Source organism: Rhyacophila brunnea, unplaced genomic scaffold (genome assembly GCF_057557595.1).
Source record: "Rhyacophila brunnea isolate RB1 unplaced genomic scaffold, BYU_Rbru_1.0 scaffold_13, whole genome shotgun sequence".
Classification (NCBI taxonomy): domain Eukaryota; kingdom Metazoa; phylum Arthropoda; class Insecta; order Trichoptera; family Rhyacophilidae; genus Rhyacophila; species Rhyacophila brunnea.
The window spans coordinates 16327914-16349279 of record NW_028232785.1 but is presented as its reverse complement, the minus strand read 5'-3'; the positions used below and the strand labels follow the sequence as shown (position 1 = coordinate 16349279).

Sequence of the window (21366 nt, the reverse complement as noted above, 5' to 3'; positions counted from 1 at the left end):
TGAACAACCTTATAAATGCAATGTTTGTTCATATAGATGCTCGCAACTAAGTCATCTTAAAAACTAACAAATGACAAATTCTGGTGAAAAACCTTTAAAATTCGATGTATATACATATAAATGCGTACGACTTTGTTGTCTTAAAAGACATGAAATGAATATGTACATATTATATAGAACATACTCGTGAAAAATCTTATAAATGCTATGTATGTTCATTTGGATGCTCGCGACGGAGTAATCTTCAAACATATGTAAAGATACAAAATGGTGAATAACCTTTTAAATAAATTAACTACTTATACGGAGGCTCGGCACAAAATTATCCTAACGCTCATAAAACGAAACAGGAGAAAAACCATTTGCGTGTGATGAATTTTATTTTGAAAGTAGTACCTAAACAAATATGTCATTTAAAAACTCATAATCGTGATGAGTTTAAATATTAATGTAAACATACATGTAAGTAGGTACGTTGTTTAAGAACTAATAAACACACACATTCAAAAGAAAACCATTTGCGTGAAACAATTGTCGAAGCCGTCAGAGGCAATAACTTTTTAAAGAACCTACAAAACTTTATTTGATATCGATTCTGAATAGCATAATATGAAGTGACTAACACTTCTCTCCTAACATAACACCTACCAGAACTACAAGCATACGTTGCACCACCTGGAGAAACAGAGAAAAAGAAGATGCAAATATTATTAGGAAGAGTTAAGTGCCTGCAAATTAACCTCTTTATATAAAAAAATATAAATGTCATTCCAATATTATCTTTTGAAGAAAATATCGTTGCATAAAAACATACCTATTGCATTTTTCAAAAGTATGCATACCTAATTGTATTCTAATAACTTAACGGTATTTATTTTTATTACAGATCATTTAAAAAAACAGTAGGTAAGTATAATTATATAATTTACTGCATTTTTCCTTATGAAACTGACATTGATCCATTCAAAATCATAAATAAATAGATAAATGTTAAGAAAGTTGAATGATTTTGTAATTTTGACACTTTTGTGTAATCAAATTGTCAATTTTGAAGTAGTCTATTATAAACCGACATATTTAGTGAGTCTTACACCGTTTTGGCTATTTTGAGGAGACTCTTTTGACTGGATGTTCCAAACGGATGCGGTCGTTTTTGTTCAGGACATTTTGACGCGGTACTTAGTGAAAATGGAAAAATGCGAATTTTTCGCGTAATTTAAATGGAAAGACAATAAAAATTTCATGAAAAATCATGTTATTAAATTACTCAAAGGTGTGCATTTAAAAAATGTGGAAAAAAAAGGTTTGGTTTTAAAACTTGACGGCCACTCAAAATCTAATTACTAGTTTATTATAAGTGATAAAAATTTTAAAAATCGTGGTAAAAGTTTACATAAATTAACTTAATCGGATGCAGTAAACAAAAAAATTTTAAGGCAAATTTAATGGTTCAAGTATCAAGTCACCAAATTTAAAAAATTATATCTCTCACGATATAATCGATAAAACCAAAAAGCACGTGCACAAACGTAAGCCAATAATAGACAAATTGATGACTTAATAAAAAAATAAAAAAGTTTGTTGGGTGGTTCTACTTAACGTTAATAAATATTTCATATAGAATAACTCACGCACTATATGAGAAAAAAAATAAAAAAAGTATAAAGAATTGCGCACTCGCTATGCAACAAGAGATTTAACTACAAAATATTTTTTTAAACCCACCCAGTCAGATTTTGCATACAAACTTTAAAATTAAATAGCGCGCTGAATATAGGTGAAAAAGCAAAACAAAATCATGCACTAACGTTCACTACCAACGCACAAGTGTTTACGATTTAAATTTAAGGAAAAACACATGTTTAGTGACACAAGTATCCAGCATTTAGCTGGGTCACCCAAATTGAAATGCGAATAACCCCCTTAATGTGCGTGCACAAACGAAAAAAACGCGTGCACAAACGTGCACTACCGATGCACAAACGAATGCACTCGAAAAAAGTTGAAATTTCAACATTGGGTGACTCAACGTTTAGCTGGAACACCCAATTTGAAATTGGAATTTTTCGGTTATTATAGGTGCACAAACGAAAAAAAATCGTGCGCAAACGTGCACTAACGATGCACAAACAAATGCACGCAAAAAAAGTTGGAGTTTTAACATTGGGTGTTCCAGGTAAATGGACCTAATAAATTTTAGTTATGACAGACGATTGAGCATCGCGCTCTGTATTACTTCATACAAAAAAAAAACAGTGGAAACATCGATTCCCAAAAATTGTCTTTTGTAGCATTGGGCTATACATTACGTTTGTGGAAGGTGTGTTAATGTCAGTGTATTAATTATGATGTAACTCATCTATCAAAATCAAACTACCTATTCCCTTATTCAAGACAAGTGCAAACCAGCAGACCATAGATTAGGGATTTATAATATATAGGTAAACATCTACACCTTAGTCACGTTCTCACATATTATTTAATACACAAATTCAAATTCTAATGGATTTAAGTTTTGTACTATTCCATTTGAATCGTTTTTTGCGACCCGGGTTTCGCCTTTTGGCATCTTCAGGCGCTGTACACATTCCCACTGACACATTCAAATATAATTGCATTTCCACACAAATCATAATTGCTATAAGTATAAAGTATAGACAATATTATATAATATATACGCTTAACTTTCCGTGCCTCGTGCTACAGTATATAGAGATGAATAGGTATACCTCTCGCCTGTTGCTTCATGGACTATGAAAAGGCATTTGACAGCCCTCTTCGTGAATCTTTATGGCAAATATTGCTAGGGTATAGTGTCCCACGGAAATTGGTCACCGTGATAAGTGCTCTCTACACCAATACAGTGTCGCCTGTGAGCAGCTGGAACATCCGCTGGCCTCTTTGAAATCACGTGTTGAATCCAGCTGTCTGCTCTTTAGAACCGAATTTTGGCTCTCATACATCCAATATTACGGTTACTGATCAGCACATTGGACAGGGGATCTTCTCTGGGATAGGTCATTCATAAAAATCTATATTGATTAACAGTATAAAAGGATTCATCCGTCGCATGTTTACTTATGATGATTACATTTTTCATTTACAGTTGCGTCATGATGTTCTGGCACGTGTTGGAGCCGCTGAATACTCCGGCAACAGCATGCGGAGCGTGCACCCTGCAACTCCTCCTTTTACAGAAGTTGGTGCCGTTTAGTACTCCGGCAACACCATGCAGAGAGTCGGAGCTTGGAATATGTCACTTCTGTGGCAACGCAGACAATGTGTCCGGTGCCCGTGTTGAATACCACCCTAGGGTTGCTGGCCATCAACGTTGCTGCGCTCAGGTCTAACATGGTGGCTCTCAGCATGTCAACCTGGTCGGATACGCAGGCTCTGATCGGTGCAGCCAGATCAGAGATACAGGCTCTCAACGCTGCAACCAAATCAGAGTTGAGTGCGCTAATATTAATGCTCGGTGCAAAAATAGACAATCTCGGCAATGCACCGTAATCACGTCTTTGGGGTGGTTGTCGCTATTTCGGGGTTTTCCCTGAATCATAATTACCGTGTTGAGCCGAATATAAAATAAGATTTGGCAGCATAGTGTATCTCAATATAAGTGATCCCATGTTTTATCAGAACTTATGTTTAATGTATATGGCGATATTATGCTTGTTCACTTGATACATTTTAAACCTTGCATGAATATACCTGTTTATAATCAACTGTGAAACATTATTTTATATTCGTCTCAAAACAGTTTTTTCATGTATTTAAATACACGAAAGAATTCCATTTTAAAGTTTACATTCGTGTCAGTATACTTACATTTCCATAACCGCGTTGCCACGATCCAAGTTGACTTGGACCGAGCGCCATCCGAACTCACTCGTACGAGACATCTTCATACTAATTATTCCTATCCAAGATACTCAGACCGCGTCCTACTCATCCAAGCTAGCTCGCATAGGAATAATTAGTATGAAGATGTCTCGTACGAGTGCGCTCGGTCCAAGTCAACTTGGATCGTATTTGTTTAGTTCTGTTTCAATGCAATGTTTTATTAAAATGGAATTGTTTAATGAGTATTTATGTGTATCTGCATCTGTGATTTTTCCATGGTGTCTAGTTTTTTTATAAAAATGTGCAAATCTTATGCAAACCTATATTACATTTAATGATTTTGTGCTATTGATTGTATAGTCGGTGTATATAAAACATTTTTTGAGAGACAGGATGAAATAGTATTCCAAAGTATATCAAAACAATCATTTTTATATTGCTTTCATATTTCACAAGAATATTGAAATATTTTAAAAATATTCTCATATTAACATGAGTATCAGAATCATAGTTTTGATTTTGAAGTATGTGTCCGATGCATATCGTCGTTAGGATATAAAAACCTGGTAACTACAAATTTTACGATATTGAGTTTATTTATTTATAGTTACTAAGATATTTAAAAATCTCTTTATTTTAAACCAAAGCTCACCATTATTATCTCTCTCTATTATACTCTTTAACTTGGGTGGTGGAATTATATTATTATTATATAAGTACATAATAATATTATATCGTCGGTATAAGCCGTGTTGACACAGTCCAAGTATACTCGGACCGAATGCCATCCAAGAGCACTTGTATAATACAGCTTCATACAAATTACTCCTATCCAAGCTAACTTGGATAAATAGGACGCGGTCCGAGTAGCTTGGATAGGAATAATTTGAATGAAGCTGTCTCATACGAGTGCGCTTGGATGGTACTCGGTCCGAGTGTGCTTGGATCGTACATGGACCGTGTCAACGCGGCTTTAAATGTGTTATCAGTACATATCAGTTTAGTTTTAATATGTCGTGGAACTAGTACATAAAAATTGTGTTATATTTGTATTAATAAAGTACACTGCTATTAAATCACCACGATTTAAATAATGTGAACATTCCTGACAGTAATTGTTATAATATTTAACCATTTATGTATCTACCTTGGTTTTAATAAAAAAAAAATGATAAATAAATAATGGTTTTATACAAATAAAAACATCGTTGTTCATAATTGTTGAAATATCCGACAAACTGTTTTTTAATATTTTCATTAACACACCTACCATTAATTCCAAAATTATTTTGGAAAAAGAAACTACCTACGTAATTCCATTTTACAAACAAACAAAATAAAACTATATATTAATATAACAGAAAAGGTTCGGTGTTACCGTAATTATAAATCATTGATGAATCATATAAACTAGTTGGCCTAACAATTTGTGGTTAATTGTATTTAACCTGTAATCCTAGAAGCCAGTTATCGCTAAAGATTACAATAGAATTTATGATTCGCTATTTACATGGATATTTTTTATTCAATTTTTAATTTATTTCATTTTTTTTTTAAATTTTGCGGACAATACAAATTATAAGTTTAAGGCGTTCACAACATGACATTTAGAAACAAAGATATATAAAACAGTATTACATAAAAAAAGAGATAGATCAGTAGATATATTAGATAGGTACAAGGAAGTACACCGGATGAGTTAAGCAGACCCTATTTTAAGAATTTATAAAACAACGTCCACCTAAACTCATTTTCACGTAGGTCGAATAATATATCCTGACCCGGTGCAATTTCGTTGAACATAGTTATCGCCCCCCAATTGGCATTACCAGTGGCAGGTTGGTTTTGTACCTTGGGAGAATAAACAACTGACAGTATCTATTTCTAAGATAGTTATCAGGGACACGCAGTTCTCATTTATACCTCGTATAAGTCGTAAAAAATACGTAGCTAAATAAAGATTTCTTCTAAATTGCAAACTGCAGTATGTAAGCATGCCTAAGAGAAAGTCAGTTGGATAAAGCCACGGATAATATCCACACAACCTCAAGTAAAAGAGTCTCAAGAATTTATTCTGAACCCTCTCCACCATTAGGCCATACTTCTACTGATGCGGTGCCCAAACCATAGACCCACTCTCAAGTCTGCTTCGAACAAAAGAATTAAATAAAAGTTTTAATACCGTAACACCTGAAAAGACCCGGGAAGTAGGTACGCAAGACGAAGGCCAACATTTTAAGCGCGTTGTTACAAATGGTAACTATTTGGCTAATAAATGTCAATTAACTCCATAGATAACAGGCATATATATATATATATATATATATATATATAGGTATATAGATTCGTAAGTTCCATACAAGAAGATGCCCCCTATAATTAGCACCATCTATTGGCGTGACTAGAAGTTTTGACTATGACAGAACCATAGATCCGAACCCAAAAAAGTATTAAATATTTTTAATAATACTTAAAATAATTTAAACAATTTCGTTTATATAATTGTAGATTTTATAATTATATAAACGAAATTGTGACAACAATGAATAAAAGTCGATATTTAAATTCAGATAGATATAGCCTCCAGGGAAGGCGAAGCAGAGGAAGAGCGTCTGCGCGATGGAGCGACCAAGTGAAAGAGCTGACTGGAGGCACCATCCATTCTGCCCTGAGAGAAGTGGAGGATCGAGAAGGATGGAAAGTCTTGGTCGCTCAAAGGATGGCGAAATTTAAATGTGGTCACGATCCTCAGCCATGAGTGCACGACCAAGAAGAAGAAGAAGGTACATTAATTTATTGCAATGATAATCATATTGACAAATTATGAATAATTACATAAATTTAAGAGGACATAATTATGTAACAATAATAATAGTAAAGCACTCCCACCATGGAAATTATTTGTCAGCAATTCCTGTCAAAACATGATTACATTAATTATTTCATTTTGTGTGTTCATTATAAATTTTCATCGCTTGCTGTTATTCTCGCAGTCAAAACCTCAACGATCTGTTACGTCCCCAAAAAGTGGAATAGTTTAAGTAAGATAATTAATCACTTTCACTAAGTCTTTTAGGTTTCGTAATATACGAAATTAAATAGTCTTTATACTTGTTAGGTATTATTTGCTATTTTATTATTATTATACAGAGGACTATGAAATAGGACTCTGTAAAAGTCTCTTTTGATTTGTCAGGAATAGCGAAAGAGGGCGGAAATATTCACAGGAGATATCAAATCGAAAATAGAAGAACTTTTGATAGATGTTTGATTTATTAAACGGCGATAAATTACAAGTAATACAGATTTATTACAATTGACAGAAAGCCAACTTACATACTATGGGTACAATGGTCGACAAAGAACTAACAAATTCATTACGTGTACAATGGTTCATATATAGATTGAATAATGTTCTAGATGTTTCCAATTATCAAACACAAATAACATGATATTATTGTTTTGTGGTTTTCTAGAATTAATTAGAATAAAATGAATCAATATTTAAATTGACAATAATATTGATATCAGAGGATGCTATTGTTATCACAGGAAGTTGCGGTTTCTCTAATTAGAATCTCTTATCGACGTATCGATCTAATGCATAACAGATCGACAACATATTGATGTAGATTCTGAAACAATAATTTTAAAATGTACTTAAATATAAAATGACAATGGTCGCCATTTACACTTTTGTTAGAATGCGCAAATATAATATAGATATTTTATATAGGTAGGTACGTAATTTTCTCAAACATTATCTTCTTTATATACCTAGGTATCTATTTTTTATGTTTGCGTTGGTAGATTTGCAAACGTGAAAATTTCAATAGGTATTTAGGAACTATCATTATTTCGATGCGACGACTGCAAAGAAATTTCAAGGGGCATACAATCGTAAAATACCTATAAACTAATATAATAAAAGTAGACTTACCCATTAACTAATTTTATCAGCCATCGGATTGCAAAACCTTTTTATCAATATGGTTTAAAAACGCAGAACAGCAATATTATTCTGACACTTGACATTATGTCAACTCGAAAAATATTGGACGACTGCTTTTGTTTTGAAAATATCATGTAGAATTGACATGAAATTTGAAAATACTGATCGAAAGCTTGAATGTTGATTGGCTGTACCATGGGTGAGCTCTGATTGGTCATTGAAATGGCCTTGTATCATGCGACTTCGTGTGTGACCGAGCTACCATTTATTCTGAAAACTGAGTATTAGGTGGTCACGTTCGCTGTATGGAACTTTCATCCCCCTTGTTTACTCTCAAACGTAATGCCAAGATCCCTTACAGATGTTATTCGTGACAGAACTCTGCCATGCATCGAGTATTGGAAAAACAACACTTTTGAGGCTCTGGTAAACGATAAAAGATTGCATTTATCAATATTGAATTCTAGTTTGTTACGCCTGACTCAATTTAATATATTATCTATATCAAGTTGGTGCTGACGACAATCGTCCAAGGTGACAACTTCCAAAAAGAGTTTCAAGTCATCAGCGAACAACAAAAACATAGCATTTTTTTTATTACCAATGCTATATTATTTATAAAAATCGTGAACAGCAACGGCCTTAAGTTTGAGCCCTGGGGCACACCAGAAAATTTGTAAAAGGTTTGTGACTGATAAAGGCCGTACGATACGTATTGTTCCTGACGGTTCCTAAAATAACTCCCGAATAGCTTCAAATATCGATTCGACAATCCAAAAAGTTGGAGTTTTTCCATCAGGATGTCATGATAGACTTTGTCAAATGCTTTCGAGAAGTCATTGTAAGAACAGTCAACCTGGTGGCCTCTATCCAGTGCCGATGACACATAATCGGTAAATACCATCGGGTTAGTTTCCGTTGATCAGCCTGCTCTAAATCCATGCTGTTCATTTATTATAAATTAATGACTCAATTTTTGGAGAAATCACGTTGTGCATGATCATCTCAAGAACTTTTGCTGGTGCAGAGAGAACAGCTACCGGTCTGTAATTCTCCACTGATGACTCTGTACCACTCTTATGGATTGTAGTATCCTTCGACATCTTCCACGTTTCCAGAAAGATACCTGTCTCCATTGCGAGATTAAATATATATGAAAGCGGGCCTTTGACAAAGTCAATACAACCCTTAATAAAAAGGACATAATCAGGTTCCAAAGAGCGAGTGTTTTTAGTGTTTAATAAACCTAAGTACATCACCCATATTATTTGAAAAAATATAGACGGATTGGGCACCACACCACATTCCGCCACCCCATGTCCGGTCACCTCTTCGCCCTTCCAACTCATCCTAGCGGTAAACCCACCATCTCTTCTTAATGACTTTACGTAATTCCAAAACAATTTAGGATTTTCGCGAATGCAATCTCCTACCGTTTCCATATAATATGTTCGATAGGCCCGTCGAACAGCTTGTCTCACTTTCGAACGATGGATGCTAAACATAATATAACCAATCTGATCATGCCCAGGCTTCCATGCTGTATGATAGTAATGCTTGACCTTAATATCCCCAATAATCTTCCGAGAAAACCACCTCGGGGGTATCGCCTTCCTCTTCCTCGAAAAACATTGATCAAATTATTATATACAATAATATAAAAACATTGTACCGCCTCATTAACATCACAAATCTCGAGAAACTCACTCCAGTCCACTTCACTCATCTATGAGTAAAGTACCTTGAAGTTTCCGTCTTCAAACCTCCACCCACCGAATTGGTTTGTTTTGTAAGAGGGAATTTTATTGGAGTCTGAAGCGGACGAGTCGACCGAAAACTGAGCAGAAAACTAAAGATGGATGATACACATCTTCTCGTACAAGAAGAGACATGCATTGGGAAAGCTATACATTTTGCTTAACCGGGAGGCTGCCAAGAACGTCTAAGGACGCGTACTTTTCCGTGAACCCCATGGATGTACCGCTTTAAACGGGATTTCACTAACGTAAATCAATTATTTTAAACACACAAATATGTTTAACACACAATGACGTATATTGTGAATATCGTCACGTACTCAGAATTGAAACAGAATCCGTTTGAATAAATTTTTAAAAATATATATTTTAGAAAGTTTTATTTTGGTATTATTAGTGTTAATTTCAATTATTATTTTATTGTTTCATTATTTTTCCATTACTCATTAGTGGCACAGGTGTCCATATGGACACATCAATTTTGTTGATGGTGTGACATGAATTTTTATTTGTTTTAAAAATTGTTTATTTACATTTTTAATGTAAGTATCTGTAATAATAAAATGCCTAATTCTTGTCAAATTTGGGATCACAGAGTTTATCAATATAATTTGTTATCGTAAATATTTCACTATAATAATGACGATATAAATTATACTGATGGTTTTATAAATGCGTTTAAAAATTAATAAATGTAAAAAATCTTAACACCACTGCACAGTTATGTACTGAAATATGACTATATGCTAAAATATTAGAGCGAAGGTTTAAAAGAATACTATTTCATGTAATAAAAATACTTTATGCAGTCGTCAAATGTTTAAAATAAATATAAAGAATATTAAGTCTTCAAAAGTATATAAAAAGATTTTCTACAACGTTTAAGGTATGTCCAGGATCATGCTTTGAAAATAGAACAAAAGCTCCATTTTTACCTACGCTGAGTATGTCCCCCCTTAACTGAGATAGAACGGTGTTGCAACAAGCGGAGAGGATAAATTGACAAGACGAAATAGTGACACATCTGCTCTCTCGTAGCGAGTTTTTGAAGCTCAGAAATGACGTTCTACCAGTAAAAAGTAAATCTAGGAATTGTTCTTTTGTAATACATATCTCAAAAATGCATATTTTACTGTTGTGTCATTGTTGCAGCAATTGAACGATATAACCAAAAAAAGACATTGTCTACTAACATTTTCACACACGGGGACGAACCCTTAATATTATTGTAGAAAAATATTTCGATGGCCATGTTAGCCGCGCGACAAGCGTTCGCTTATAGCATGTGTTCTTAAACTTTTTACGGTAGCGGGCGCATGTGAGATTTGGGATAAAAGTGGGAAAAAATAATAAGTAGGTATAACGTATTAAGTACATTTATTATATCGGTCGATTATACGTTTATTTACATTTAAGCGTCTGTGAGGACATTTACAAAAGAAGCATAAAACACCCAAACAAACATTTAGAGTAAAAAAAATACTCAAAATAACAAAGGGTATTTTTTTTTTTTTTTAGAATTATTAATAACCATGTCCTTGCTTTTTCGTACAAGGTGGTTGTTAGTAATTTTGAACAATCACAAACACCCAGGCTTTGAGAAAAACACATAAATGTTTTGTCATGACCGGGAATCGAACCCAGGAACTCTCGCGTGGAAGGCGAGCGCCTTACCCACTGCACCACGAGAGCGCGATCTTTGACATTGCATTTCACTTACTGGCTTTTTAAAGACAGGAGTGTTAGGATAGAATGGCAAGGCTGTTATCAGTAAACCAAGATTCGCAGAAATATGTGGAACCAAAACTGGATTTAATTTTGTAAGCTTGTTTTTTCAAATGAGGGTTCTTTTTATGGTCAGATTAATAATAATTTGCCGAGAACACATCGCATTGATATGGTTTTTCACCAGTATGTGTCATTTTATGATCTTTAAGTTTAGCAATTCGAGAGAATTTTTTAATACATACATCACATTGATGTGGTTTCTCACCAACATGTGTTATTTTATGTTTTTTGAGATCACCAATTCACTGGAAATTCTTTGAACACCCATCGCACTGGTATGGTTATTCATCAGTATGAGTGATTATATGACCTTAAAGATTACCAATTTGAGAGAATTATTTAGAACATACATGATATTGATGTGGTTTTTAACCAGTATGTGTAATTTTATGTTTTTTGAGATCACCAATTCGCTGGAAGTTCCATAAAAAAACATCGCATTGATGTGGTTTTTCATGAGAATGTTTAATTTTATGTATTTCGAGGTTACTAATTAGCTGAAAATTCTTTAAACATACATTGCATTAATGTGGTTTTTCATCAGTATGCACAATTTTATGTCTTTTCAGTTTACTATTTGCGTTGAACTTTTTAAAACACACATTGCATTGATGTAGTTTTTCACCAGTATGAGTCATTATATGACCTTTAAGAGTAGAAATTAGAGAGAATTGTTTAGAACATACATGACATTGATGTGGTTTTTCACCAGTGTGAGTCATTTTATGTATGTTGAGTGTACCAATTCGCTGGAAATTCTTTAAACACACATCGCATTGATATGGTTTTTCGCCAGCATGTTTCATTTTATGTCTTTTTAGTTCATAATTTGCGATAAACTTTTTAAAACACACATCGCATTGATATGGTTTATCACCAGTATGAATCTTTTTATGTTTTTTGAGATCAAAAATTTGCTGGAAATTTTTTAAACAAACATCGCACTGATGTGGTTTTTCACCAGTGTGTGTCATTTTATGTCTTTTGAGATCACTTACTGCAATAAACTTTTTAAAACACACATCGCATTGGTGTGGTTTTTCACCAGTATGAGTCATTATATGACCCTTAAGCTGAGAAATTTGAGAGAATTGTTTAGAACATACATGACAATGATGTGGTTTTTCACCAGTGTGTGTCATTTTATGTATTTTGAGATCACTATTTGAGACAACATTTTTAAAACACACATCACATTGATATGGTTTTTCTCCAGTATGAGTAATTATATGACCTTTAAGATTACCAATTTGAGAGAATTGTTTAGAGCATACATGACATTGGTGTGGTTTTTCACCAGTATGAGTAATTATATGACTTTTAAGATTACTAATTATAGAGAATTTTTTAGAGCATACATGACATTGGTGTGGTTTTTCACCAGTATGTGTCATTTTATGTATTTTTAGATTACAATTTGCGTTGAACTTTTTAAAACACACATCGCATTGATATGGTTTTTCACCGGTGTGTATCATTTTATGTTTTTTGAGATCACTAATTCGCTGGAAGTTCTTTAAACAAACATCGCATTGGTGTGGTTTTTCACCAGTATGTGTCATTTTATGTATTTTTAGTGTACTATTTGCGGTGAACTTTTTAAAACACACATCGCATTGATATGGTTTTTCACCGGTGTGTGTAATTTTATGTTTTTTAAGGTTACCAATATGCAGAAATGTTTTAAAACACACATCGCACTGATGTGGTTTTTTACCAATATGTGTTTTATATAACTTAGGATGCTGAGACTTCGTGCATAAAATGTAGTGAATATTTAGATGATTAACAGATTCAAACACTCTATAGCAACTATTGCAAATAAAGTTACGTGGAAAATATGTAACTCTTCTCAACACAATTCGAACCACCTTTGGCAAGTATAATTTCGAAACTTCCTGTTTTACGTTTAGTACATCTGTAGTTATCTCTGAATATTGTATTATATTTTCCATTTTATTGGTTGAATCTGTTATGTTGTTATGGGTCAGGTTATTGTCAATTGTATCTCTTTTAACGACTTCCAATGGATTATAATATGTGAAACATTGCTGGGAAGAAATCTACAAAAAGAATAGGGTTGGTATATTTAATTTAACAATATAAAAGCAAAAATTTTTTTTTTTTGTTTTAACAGTTGTAAATGCTAGGTTTTTGTTTTGCTAAGATAGAACTTACTAAAGAGTTAACTGTCAAATTGTTGTGTGATGTGTAACACCCATTGACTTTATGACATTAATGATTGGTTTAGTCTAGCAAAGCAACACGAATAGAATCACGTTGACAAATTTACCAAATCTACCTATAAAAAATGTTGTCGATTTGCGCAACCTATAAATGCATTTTCTCGCAAAATTGGTCTTTAGTGATTTAGCTTATTGTAGCTTAACGGGTTTGTTAGTATGGAAATATGCTGCGTGTGGCTTGAGACCGATCCTTAAAAGTCCCTTGATTGCATTACCGGACAATATTTCTTCAAAATGAGGCTGAAGATGCGTTTTGGAACATTGATCAATAATATTTTTTGAAAATATGAATGACAATCATCTAACGAAATGTACGGTGACAGCACTCATCTATATCAAATTTTGGGGATAAGCTAGTTCCATAAATGGACCTGTCAAATGTCCTCCAAATTCAGGCGATATTTCCTGTGGGGGTTTGCGAATTCACTGGCTGATTCCGATAGTTAACAACAATTGGCGCATTGAAAGCCAACATTATTCGTGTTATATAACTGACAGTGCACGAAAAAGTGGGCTAAATTGGGCCACCACTATTTGCTTCGTTGAGAACAGCTGCAGTGGCAATATGCCTTTAACGCCATGCACGTCTGTCTTTCGAATTTAAAAACTATCAAAATTGACTTTCGTTATTTTTTTACAATTCAAAGTTCTATCGGGCTTAACGGGGGGGAATGCCAGAAGAGGCACCTAGCGGAAAAATACGGGGCTTGCAATTTGAGACATTTTGTGATAATTTACAATATCAACTGTATTAATTAATAAAAAAAATGTATCTGGAAACATTAAAAAGATTTTTTTAAATATACATTAAAAGGATTTCAAGTTATACAGATTTATATTTTTGTCAAAATCGATGTTTTTTAAAATATAAAAAAAATTAAAACGATAAATAAGTCAAAAATCTTTTAAAAATTGACAACTTAATAATATAAAATTTTAATAATAAATATGACCATAAAATATAATGTAATAATAAAATGAGACCATGCAACAAATTCTCATGTTATTACATTTTTTCACAATTGTAAGTTTATGTTTGACTTAACTTACTTCAAAAAAAACAAACATCTTTAATGTTTTCAGATACATGTTTATTAATTAATACAGTTGAAATTGTAAATTGTCAAAAAAATGTATCAAATTGCAAGCGTCGTATTTTTCAGCTAGGTGCCTCTGCTGATATTCTGCTGGAATAATAATCCCCTTGAAAAACAACATTTAAAAAAATTGAACGTACCTGTTTTAATAGCATGTATTGAGGAACAGAGCAGTCATGTAGAGAATCGTCATTATTGATTTGGCGGATTGCGTTGACAACAAATTCTTCTTTGATGACCACTCCCACATTATCTGACTTTATATCGATCAGACCGGTTTCGCGATTCTGTAAATAACATTAATAATATTATGCAAAAGTATCACCATTATGTTCACCTAGAGTAGGCCTTCCACAGGTCTTTTTTCTACCGTCAGTGGCCGCTTGTATAACTGTATTTGGCATGCGACGTTCCGGCACAATGCCATTTCATTAGTTTAGCTTCTTGTCGCATAATATCCAACATGCACCCATACCGTGTTATATTAAAGCTTTTCGTAAGGTTTTTACACTAATCGAACCAAGGAACTGGCTTGCCCTATGACATCAATATAAATGTATTGATCTTCAGTTCCAAAATCCTGAAGACATAACTGCAATTTTTCCGCCTTGTAGTCAACCCTTTCATAGTTTGAAACGACGTTAACCTCCTACAACGATACAAAATCCTAATATTAAGTCCCGCAGTTCACCTTGATCGGTCTACGGACTCCTCAGAGTGAGCTGTGGATGATAGAAGTCGACCTGAAAAGGTCATGAACAACTATAAGTAAGTAATATAAAAAGTTATCACATAAGTGTGATTTTTGTAATTTCATAAGTGTCACTCGCATACATCGTGAGTCAATATGTATTTGAATTATTTTATAATGTTATCAATTTAAATCGCTGATCAAATTTAAGATGTTATTTCCAGTGTATAGAATCATACAGAAAATTACGCTTTCATGTAAAATGTTATCCCCTTGTGAATTCGTACAAATGATATCACACATCTTCTTTCTCAAGTAGATGCTATATTACCCTTTGTGTTAAACAGAGATAGCACTATTCATGTGTTTTACTCACACGCTTTGTTCAGTATGGGAAGCTCAGTGAGTAAGAAAGAGAACACTCTAAGACAGATTCTCTATAGCCAGATCTCGTACGTATGAGCGAGACAAATTCACAATCTTAAAATATAGAATCAACCAAAGGGGATATCGATCTTTTGAGATACGATTATTGATTTATATAACTTAAATGTAAAAATGAACATTGTTTATGTTATAAGAATGTACTAATTAAGTCTTCTTGTAAACTTAATTAACAAATTGTAATAATTTGAGAGGTGAGACGATGATCGATACAACTTGTCACCTCTCTCTTTCTAGGCGAATCTATTCGATTCTCGCTCACGAGATGAGTTGTATGAAGAACTAAGAAGGTCGAAATATCCTATTTCCGATTATTCTAGCTTTCTTAAAAGTATCCAATTTACTATCTATTAATCAATTCTGCCTTATGCATACATTTTCTGAGGAAATCATTACGTATTTGCCGACAACCACGTATTTCAAGTTGCAACTTCGAGGTTAGTTTTTGGAAACTAAATTCCTTTACAATCACTTTAGATTGAGAATAACAATAATTCGTTTAATATTATAAACTGTGGCTTTTTTACAAACTGCGTAGAAACATAAGGTGATATTATACTTTGTTTCAAAACTACTAATTCATGTTATATATAATTATTACAAGTACATCGTTGTATGGACGTTTCGTGAACTAAAAATAGTTTTACTGTCTTTACAAAATGTAATAATGCTTCTATCAGTATCTTATAGCGGAACTCTCTGATAAAACATCTGATAATCAACCAGCTGTCGTCAAGCGCGAGATCATTGAAGATATATCACACCCATTATCTCCTATATATTATTATCCTACAGCTTTCCCGGGTTTTGGCGAGCGATTGTGTGCCTTATTCGTCATGTCCGATAGGTTCAAAAAAATATACGGTTCTCGGATCGTTTAAAATGGGTTTTCCATAGTTGACAGCTGCATGATTAAATTCCATTCGAATTCGGTGATTTTTGTTCATTTCCCGATACATTTTCCAACGACACGCGACTTTATTGACAACTGATTATGTCGGAAATTTGTTTTTCACGATATTTGCAACACTCAAACCAACTCACCAAAGATGGCCGCTTCAAATTTAAATGCGTTTTAACCGATTTATACAATCAATTTTCACAAAGTAATCATAATAAGATTAACGATAAACATATTAGAACTGATTTATTTAAATTTTTATGAATTAAGTTCATTGTTTTAAGTTAAGTTTCTAACCTCTGACGGAAAGAAAGTCTTTTGAACTACGTATTTATCACGCTATGTATACTAAACTAGATTATTTCAATTTACTCATCACATATTTACTTATCGGATGCATTCGAGTGGCTATAATTCGAAGCGAGAACAATTTTATAAAACTCAACACGGTCACAAAAAAATCACTTTTAAAAACTATCATCCGTCATTCTTAGGTAGTTGTTTATGTAAAAAACGACAGGTGATATTATTTACGTCTCATAATGATTTTAAAATACACAGCACTATATAATACCTCACACGTATAGCAAGTACCTATAGATAACTAGAATTATTCAAATATACAATAACATTTATACGAATTCCCATTAAAAACAGTTCATTTTATCCGCGGTCATATTTTCATATTTTCACGATCAACTATGCGATCAACGCATCAACCATGGAATAATATTTCAAAATTTGATAATTTCAATTGTCACATCTTTTTATGGCTGTTAAATGATAATTTTTTTAACCCAATGAAACTTATTATATACATTCAATTAGCTCATATAACCCAAAAATATTTAAAAGCTATTCAACAATAATTGATGTTATAATATACATATTATTTGAATCATTATCAACCAGGATCAATCCACTGCTGGATGAAGAGTGCCGCAACATGATTCAACTACGAATTTGTGATATTATACCTATTTCTATCATCCTTATTAACATTGACCTGAACCAATCAACTGCTGGATAAAGGCCTCCCTAGCCTGATTCTACTCCTTTCTGCCACTTGAATTGCTGTATTTATCAAAATCGGTGATACTATATTTATCTACATTTTCATATCGTTATCATCATCATCATTAACTAAGATCAATCCACTGATGGATGAAGGGTTCCTTAGCCTGATTCTATTCATTTCTGTCATTTGAATTGCTGTATTTATCAAAATCGGTGATATTATATTTATCTGCATATTCATATCGTCATAATCACCATCGACCTGAACCAATTCACTGCTGGATAAAGGCTTCCCTACCCTGATTCTACTCATTTCTGTCATTTGAATTGCTGTATTTATCGAAATCGGTGATATTATATTTATCTACATATTCATATCTTTATCATCATCATCATCAACTAAGATCAATCTACTGCTGGATGAAGGATTCCGCAACCTGATTCTACTAGTAGCGGTTAAACGAATTTGTGATATTATACCTATTTCTATCATCCTTATCAACATTGACCTGAATCAATCCACTGCTGGATAAAGGCATCCCTAGCCTGGTTCTATTCCTTTCTGTCATTTGAATTGCTATATTTATCAGTGATAGTATTATCTACCTTTTTATATATAATGCCATTATTATCACGAGCCTCAATAAGTCCACTGCTGGATGAAGGCCTCTCTACGTTGATTGTATTCTTGACAGTATTGAATTTCTATATTAATTAAAAATGCTTATGTTATTTATCTACATATTCATATCGTCATCATAATGATCATCATCTTCGACCAGGGGATGAAGGGTTCCGCAACCTGATTCTACTACTAGCGGTCAAACGATTGCTATATTTATCAAAATTGTTGATATTATATTTACCTATTCATCATATCATCATTATCATCATCAACCAAGATCAATCCACTGCTGGATGAAGGTTATCCCAACCTAATTCTACTCTATTTGGTCATATAAATTGCACTATTTTTTTAAATTTGTGATTTTATATACCTACCCATTTATATCGTTATTACTAAGTAATAAGTCTTATCGTCATCGACCTGTATCAATCCACTGCTGGATGAAGGCTTCTTTAAGCTGATTCCACATCTTTAGGTCTTACAAATTCCTATTCTTATCAGAATTGTCTGTTCCTCTCAGATATAATATGTATTGCTTCATTATTTATCAACATTTGTCTCGATATGAATGTCCCGCACCGGGAAACTATACTGTTTAAGGTTAATTTGTAATTCAAATTTTGATTTTTTAAATATTATTCTATGGCTGCAAGCATTTATTTTTTATAGAAATAACGAATAATTCACAAGATTTAAAAATATATCATTCTGATTATTGAACATATATAATTTAGAAAAACACTTTCCGAGAGAGTATATTATAACCAATAGAAAAATTTTTTTTTGAAAAAAGTAAGCCATTCCGGCCGGGAATCGAACCCTGCATCTCCACAAGTAAACGTCCCAAACGTCGCATTTATCCAATATGCTACGGCGTGACATACTAATTGCGACAAATGCTTTAACAATTGGTCACTTTTAATACCTACTCATAAGCGCTCTTCGAAATCAAGCTACTTTGGCAATCGATTTTTGTTTCTTAAATCAAAGTAGGTAAGTATTTACTATTACTTCGATTACTAACCGACGTCGTGGAATTTCTGCAATATTTTTTAGATGTAACTACTTGCACTTGCTAATAATTTATAATTAACTATTTCTTTTATTCAAATGAATAATTCACAAGATTTAAGAATATATCATTCTGATTATTGAACATATATAATTTAGAAAAACACTTTCTGAGAGTGTATATTATAACCAATAAAAAAATCTTTTTTGAAAAAAGTAAGCCACCCCGGCCGGGAATCGAACCCTGCATCTCCACGGGTAAACGCCCCAAACGTCGCATTTATCCAATATGCTACGGCGTGACATACTAATTGCGACACATGGCGACAAAATTGGAGAAATTCCACGATGTCGGTTAGTAAACACTAAACGAAGTAGTAGTAAATTGTTACCTACTTTGATTTAAGAAACAAAAATTGATTGCCATAGTAGCTTGATTTAATAGAGCGCTTATGAGTAGGTATTAAAAGTGACCAATAGTTAAAGAATTTGTCGCAATAGGTATGTCACGCCGTAGCATATTGGATAAATGCGACATTTGGGGCGTTTACCCATGGAGATGCAGGGTTCGATTCCCGGCCTGGGTGGCCTACTTTTTTCCAAATAGATTTTTTCTTTTAATTATAATATACTCTCTCAGAAAGTGATTTTCTAAATTATATATATTGCTTTATATTCGAATGATTGAGACGTATAATTATTTATCATATTTAACTGCACATACCTACACATATATTGTATTAAAATTAAAATGTCAGTGGTAGCAATCGGCGATTCTGCTAGGCATAGCAGCCTAAGGCGGTGTTAAACGATATTGTGAAGGCCAGACTTCTGAATAGACTACGCATATGAGTCCAAATTTATATTGGCAGTGACGATATACAAATCGTAAAATAGATAAATTAGCGAAATATCAATTTGTCTGACGTGAATAAAAAACCCATCTCGAAGGGAAAACTATGGCGCCATCTATGCATATTTCACAATTATATTAAAATCCAACACCGCCCAGCCATCTGCAAGACCTAGCGAGACAGACTGGCGACCGCCAGCTGGCTCAGCTGGTTGCATTAATTATTGCTTCACATTCGAATGATTGTGATGTATAAATCATCATAAGTAAATGCTCATGATTGGACGAAAGATTTATAAACCTACACATAAATTGTTTTAAAATATCAGTGTGAGCTAAAACCACTAAATGAAACAAGTTGAAGCGAATTAGTAATGGTGAAATGAGTTTCAAAGATGCATTTCAAATTCCAACCTTCTATACAAGACAGCATACATTATAATAGGTATATACTTACAATTGGCCTGTAATCTGAATACGAACAACCCGGTTGTTGAGGGTATTCATCATCATATATTGGGTGTGAAACATCTTCAATAATCTCGCGCTTGACGACGGCTTGTTGATCATCTGTCTCAGATTTTATATTTGAGAGGTCAGCCATTAGGCACTGAAAGAAGCAATTATTTTATTTTGTAAACACGGTAAAACCAGTTTCAGTTCTCGTAACATCCATAAACAATGTATAATAATTAGTAGATAACCCAACCTAACCTATAATATCACAGATGTATCGTAGCTGTCAAATTGCTTAATCAAGTGTATTCTTTTGAAACAAAGTTTAATGTCATCGAATGTCCTTACATAGTTTGTAAAAAAGCAACATATTATTAAAGTGATTGTAAAAGAATTTAGTTTCTAAAAACTAACCTCGAAATTGCAACTTGAAACGTCCGCATTCTCGTGCGTTACATGAAAGCGAGGGTCCGGGTTGTTTGGATGGCTAGTAAGCGTGTCAAACAAAGGCTTGCCTTCTATATCGGAGTGTTCTCCATCACATTCTTGCTTTACATCCATGTTAAAGGTATATATTCCAAAAGCAACGTGTTACGTGACAGACAGTATCCTTTCAAGGTAATGTTAGAATAGTGTTGCCGCAATACTGAAAAGTATTTTCGTGTGAACTACCTATAATAAA

At 33.3% G+C, this 21366-nt stretch overlaps 1 protein-coding gene across 1 annotated transcript; it reads right to left on the bottom strand.

The window, feature by feature from the left end:
* Positions 1–10919: 10919 nt before the first annotated feature.
* On the bottom strand, positions 10920–21304 carry LOC147076665 (uncharacterized). The gene is made up of 4 exons (XM_085940405.1): positions 21099–21304; positions 20686–20838; positions 14824–14970; positions 10920–13403 (listed from the first exon to the last, which is right to left on the bottom strand). The coding sequence occupies exons 1-4, from the start codon at positions 21243–21245 to the stop codon at positions 11865–11867; spliced, it is 1986 nt and encodes a 661-aa protein (XP_085796531.1). The 5' UTR covers positions 21246–21304; the 3' UTR covers positions 10920–11864.
* Positions 21305–21366: the final 62 nt, after the last annotated feature.

Excerpts from the sequence above, each read along its gene's own strand:
- LOC147076665 (XM_085940405.1), bottom strand. The coding sequence starts at position 21,245 with ATGGATGTAAAGCAAGAATGTGATGGAGAACACTCCGATATAGAAGGC. Across the intron at positions 14,971-20,685 it reads ATTCAGATTACAGGCCAATT|AATCGCGAAACCGGTCTGAT; the intron begins GTAAGTATATAC and ends TGTTATTTACAG. Across the intron at positions 13,404-14,823 it reads AATACATGCTATTAAAACAG|ATTTCTTCCCAGCAATGTTT; the intron begins GTACGTTCAATT and ends TTCTTTTTGTAG.